The sequence below is a fragment of the Magnolia sinica genome, chromosome 1 (genome assembly GCF_029962835.1).
Source record: "Magnolia sinica isolate HGM2019 chromosome 1, MsV1, whole genome shotgun sequence".
NCBI classification, from domain to species: domain Eukaryota; kingdom Viridiplantae; phylum Streptophyta; class Magnoliopsida; order Magnoliales; family Magnoliaceae; genus Magnolia; species Magnolia sinica.
The window spans coordinates 8868788-8874787 of NC_080573.1; the positions used below are offsets into that span (position 1 = coordinate 8868788).

Genomic DNA, 6000 nt, shown 5'->3' on the forward strand with positions numbered 1-6000 from the left:
TTTGGCTCATGCCATAAATTCATCAACCGTAATAGATTAATGGTGTAGATAAGCTATAAGCATCATGGTGGGACCCACAAATATGCTGTGATGTTCTCAATTTTTGTGTCAAAAATACATGTCGTAAAAATCACACATAGGAAAAGTGAGGTAAATGCAGGGGAAATAATTATTACATATTTTTACAGTATTTTACAGTGAATTGAAAAATCAAACAAGCTTTAAAAAAGAAAGTGAAAAAAGAAATAAATGATTACTAAAATGGGATGACCTCCCACCAACCAAGGACATATTTCTTGCTTCGGTAACCAAAACTGACGTGATGAAGGGCCTATAAACAGCCACCCACGCCCTCCCCTCTTTGTAACAGGCCTTCCATCTAAATACATTGCATTCATTGCCAACCCTTGCATTGACATGGCTCTCCAACTTCCCTCTCCTCATTCTTCCACCCTTGCAACACCAGAAGATAGAAAACCGGAGGTTGTCCGCCGGTCTGCCGGGTTTCACCCTAGTGTATGGGGTGATTACTTCCTCAAGTTCTCAGAAGATACTAAGGTATGGGGAGAGAAAACAAGAAGCGGAATGGAGTGCGATACACACGTCCATGTGCTTGTGAGATCTTCACCATCCATTAGGTGTCCCACATGTTCATGTGAGTTGGTCTAGGTGGGCCAGAATTATACAAAAGAATTGGATTTCTTTACCGTACTTCTGTGACCCATCTAGTAATCTGACTAGCCTGGTTTCGGGAGTACATGTAACATGATGGGTCCCACCCGATGAATGGAGTGATCTCGTGTACTACACAATGGCATGTGTTTGGTACGTGTAGCCTCAGGGCCCTAAATTGATAGCATTCATTCCGGTACTGCATGTTCATGTGCATGGTCCACGTGCATGTAGTGATGGAAAAAAGAAAATCTTAACCGTTGATTTTATTGGGTTTGTGGATGGGATGTATGCAGAAGGTGGACGCATGGGCTAATAGGGTTGAAGAGCTAAAGGAAGAAGTGAAGAGGATGATGAGTAAAGCAAAGGGGTCAGTGCAAGAACTGCAACTGATCGACACTCTCCAACGACTCGGTGTGGCGTATCACTTTGAAAAGGAGATGGACGAGGCATTACACCGGATATATGGCATATATACTACAGTTGATTTTGATGATCTGCATGCCGTTGCTCTACGATTTCGATTGCTAAGACAAGAAGGGTATAATGTGTCCTCTGGTAAGTACCATTGTTAGACGTGTGTTTGGTCAATCAAAGAAGTTGTACTGTTCGGCCTGCACACGAACTGAATGGTTTTGATGGGCGTGAATCACAGATACGTGTGCAACATCCAGTCCACTCAGGTGTGGTCTAATTGAACATATCGCTATAAATTTGACAGGTCTTACCATTAGTGTTGAAGAGAAAACGATTCCTTTGCCACAAAAACAAAAAGAAAGAAAGAAAATAACTCAATTTATCTCCAACCTTAATGAGTAGACCGGTTAGATTTATGGAAATGTGAATGTTCATGCATGCCTAGATTCACCTCTTCACTCTCACCTTGAATGATCACTAATCCATCTCTATTTGCACCATTCCATCATTGTTATATAAATCATTGATACATGCAATATTGGACACCTTAACAGATGTATTTACAAAGTTCAAAGATGATCATGGTCACTTCAAGGACAGTTTAATCAGCGACGTGAGGGGCATGTTAAACTTATACGAAGCTGGTTATTTTAGCACACATGGAGAAGACATCTTGGATGAAGCCATTGTTTTCGCTACTGGACACCTTAAGTCCCGCATGGCCCACCTTGACCATCCTCTTGCCACACAAGTAGGCCACGCACTCGAGCTGCCTCTGCGCAAGCGCATACAGAGGTTGGAAGCAAGGTACTATATTTCAGTTTACAGTGTTGATGTGGAACGGAGCGATGTGTTGCTCGAGCTTGCCAAGTTGGATTTCAATGTGGTACAATCGTTGCATCGGAGAGAGATTAAGGATATCTCGAGGCAAGTTTCATTAAACATCTAGTTAATATAAACTAATATATTATCCTCACTTGCAGAATTAGTAGCTAGTAATTGATAAAAAATGCATGATGTCTCATATATCAGGCACTGAATTTCCATATATGTGGCACACATGTTTGAGATCTGGACCATTCATCTATTATGCCATGCCGCAAAAACGTACACCAGTCACTTTGATTAGAGGTTTTTTTTGTCCCTAATTTGATGGGAATTAGAAAGAAGTTTTATAATAATCATGTGGTAAAGATTAGTAAGATGCAGAGTTAAAGGGTCCTGATGTATCAGGATGTGAATATGTCCCAATGCACGTAAGTCCCTGCAAATGGGGTCCATGATCGGTGATCTAAACCATTGAATATGATGGGTTCAGTAGGGATGGGGGATGCTATTTAAGTAGTCTCCTGATTGACTATAACCATTCCATTCCAAATAAAAGACAAAACATTTGATTATGGAGCGTTCGTGTGGGGTCCATTGGATCAACAACCCAGATCACCTGGCTATGGGTCCCCCCTGTACAAATTCATTATGATGCTATCCACATGCTGATGAATCAAGCCCTTGAATTTGGACAAAGTTGATTATGCTGATCCCGTTGGGGTCCAATGCAACTCCTTCATTGGTCCATTTTAACGGAAAAAAAAAAAAAAAAACCAACCAGATAGCCTCTAATAAACTGTTGATGAGATGGGAGCCTTTTTTACATCATCGTCACCGTTAAAAATGAATCTACCAGTACTTAATAACTTGGGTTATGTTGATCTCTTTGGTAGGTGGTGGAAGGACATCAACGTCGCCAGAAAGCTGCCGTATGTGAGAGATCGGGTGGTGGAGGGCTACTTTTGGATACTCTCAGTGTACTTCGAACCACAATACTCTTGAGCTAGAATTATTCTCGATAATTGATGACACTTACGATGCCTATAGTACATTAGAGGAGCTGGAACCATTCCCTGATGCCAATCAAAGGTTCGATATTTCAACTCCAAAACTGCGTACAAGAGAAAAGATCCAATCTTATCAATTTTATCTAAGTTACTCATGACGTCGTTCACTATCAATCCATGCAGTACACTTATATAATATCTTGACCCTTCATATAGTTGGTTTGGTGATTCTTGACAATTATAGATGAGCGGTTGGTATCACCCTATACATATCCGTCTTGAGTGCCCAGTGATACCAGTCATTCACCATAAGAACCTCGATCCAGATTCACATATTAAATTATAAGTACATGCATTTCAGAGGCATCTTCCAAAGGAACAAGATAGAGAAAAACCATTTCGTGGGGTTTTGTTTTTTGAAAATTTTGCTATACATACCTACCGGTATCGCTCATGGAACATATGATACCTAACGTGACCATTTCATATAATTTTAGAGCATGAGCTCAAAGTTGAGGTACATCGGAATCTAAGTGAACCATACTACTTTCAGTAGTGGGGATTGAACAAACTACGTTGAAATCTTTTTAGGGCCAACCATGAGGCTTATTTACCATATCCCTAAGATGAAGGGTCCTAATAAGTGCCCACATGCTAGATGCAATTCCTATAGTTATAAAGGTTAGCGTCTCTGAAGTGGTCTTAAATGGTTTGATTTGTTTATCCCAGGTGAAAGACTTGGCAAGAGACTACCTTGTCGAGGTCCAGTGGTTCAACGGTGGATACATGCCCACATTAGAGGAGTATTTGCGCATTGCATTACTGACCACTGGCTATCCTGCACTCACCTTGGTTTCTTTTGTTGGAATGGGAGAAATAGCCACAAAGGAAGCCTTTGAGTGGGTCATGAATGAACCAAAACTCATCAAGGCATCCGCTTTCATTTGCCGAATTGTTGATGAAATACAGTCGGGCAAGGTAGGACACACACATGCACCACGGCAAAACCCAAATGGGAATGGCTGGTACACGTGTGAGATCCAAGCCATTCACCTAGAAGAGCAATAGTGCCTGTCCCAAACAGGAGGGGCAATACATGTACCTTGAATACGGAGCCCGGTCAATTTTTTCTGACCCTCCATTTTCTCATGCCACCCCAAGTTAGCCGCGGAAAATGCTCTGATGTGATGATGATGACAGTTATCATTCATCTTGTCATACGCTTTCGGCCCAGCCAATTAGTGGATAGGACTGATTTTTTGGGTGTCACATGTTCACAGCATGCCCTTCCTGATGAACGGTCTTGATCTCACACACATGTGCCAAGTTTGCAACTATGCAGCGAGTCCACTTTCTAAATATAAATCCAGTCTGTCAACCGTTAGCAAGCGTAAGCTCATGCAAACGTACATCGAAACACGTAAACACGTACTGCATGGGCATTACACGAAAGACTTTAGTTACCAAAACTCACGTGCATTCATTGTGCTGTGGGGGTGGACACTGGTAGCGCTCTGGACCCATGAATATGAGCTGCAAGCATATGACTTGACTCAAAAACCTTGCCCAACTTGACTTGATATTTACTAATTTAATACTTTCCACCGTTAAACTCCACCGAGGGCGATTCGGCGAGTCTTCCCGAGTCTCACCGTTCCACTATCTATGATATTATTTAAGCTGTGAATTTCAGTAAGCATTGACATTTGTCTGTCTTGGATATTTGAAGTTTGAGCCAAAGAGAGGGCATGTCGCTTCGGCTGTGGAATGCTACATGAATGAGAATGGTGCATCGGAGCAGAAGCAATTGACAAGTTCCGTGAAATGTTTGCAATGGCGTGGAAAGACATCAACCAGGACTGCCTTAGGCCGACCTCCATCCCGACGCCTCTCCTCTCACGAGTTGTCAATCTAACACGGGTGATGGAAGTCTTATACATGCATGGAGATGGATATACTAATTCTAGTGGTGAAACAAAAGCCAAGGTCACTGCAGTGATCCTCGATCCCATCCCCGTTTGAGAAACGGACTCTATTGGATATCTTACATCTGCAACGATATTATTTGTTATGTATGAGTGAGAGCATGTGATTTTATGTTATTGAGTGCGATGAACCATGAATGCCTTAGGCCGACCCCATCCCAAGCCCTCTCCTCTCGCGAGTAGTCAACCTAAGACGGGTGATCGAAATCTTACATATTTATGGAGATGGATACACTGATTCTAGTGGTGAAACAAAAACCAAAATCATAGCGATAGGTCTAGTGGTGAAACAAAAACCAAAATCACAGCGATCCCATCGCTATTTGAGAAACGGACTCTATTCGATATCTTACATTTGCAACTATGTTATTTTATCATGTACGTGCGAGAGTATGTGATTTTATGTTATTGAGTGTGATTAATTAAAATAATCTCTCTATAGTTATCTAAATGCGTCAATCTTTAGATGGTGTTTGGGTTGACGGTGTGTTATTATGTACTAGGGTATAGCACGTGTGATGCCAATGGAGCAGGGAGTGGATAGAAAGAAAGAGTGGGCGAGATTTGAGGGGAGAGAGAAAAGGTGACAGGTGAACGGAAAGGTGTGGATTACGAGGAACCGTGGGCGACTCATATTTAACTTTATTAATTATGACCCATTTGAGTTCCTAATCTGCCTAATTTTTAGGCTGACTACCTAATTAATATGACCCAACATAACAAATGTATTTTATTTTATTTTTACATAATTCCTTTATTTAAATGCTTTGTGTAGGCTACATACAATGAAGATGAGAAGTTGACCGATTGCAGTTGGGATGAGGAGCATAGCTGGCTGTGGGCGGTGTAGGTGATTATAGCGGGTAATTATTTTTACCGTAGACACCACCTTAATCTGGAATGCGCGTGGGGTCGGAAATGTGCCCACGATTAAAGTGCTTAAGAAGCTAGTTAAGAAGTTTAACCCATGTATAGTGGCGATCCTAGAACCTATGTTGCAGGAAGACCGAAGAGTGGCCACCGGCCTCAAGATTGGGTTTCACTCTTCTGTTTTTGAATAGCGCCTCGGGTGGTAAAATCTGGATTTTCTA

At 41.7% G+C, this 6000-nt stretch overlaps 1 protein-coding gene and 1 pseudogene across 1 annotated transcript in view; both read left to right on the forward strand.

Annotated features, from left to right (window-relative positions):
* LOC131238839 (probable terpene synthase 2) overlaps positions 1-5040 on the forward strand; it is an 85748-nt gene extending 80708 nt beyond the window's left edge. Inside the window, exons 6-7 of the mRNA XM_058236442.1 lie at positions 3654-3902; positions 4654-5040. Coding sequence (XP_058092425.1) covers positions 3654-3902; positions 4654-4839 — 435 coding nt within the window. The 3' untranslated portion in view covers positions 4840-5040. The remainder of the gene's footprint in view (positions 1-3653; positions 3903-4653) is intronic.
* LOC131238867 ((-)-germacrene D synthase-like) lies at positions 312-3266 on the forward strand (annotated as a pseudogene).
* Positions 5041-6000: the final 960 nt, after the last annotated feature.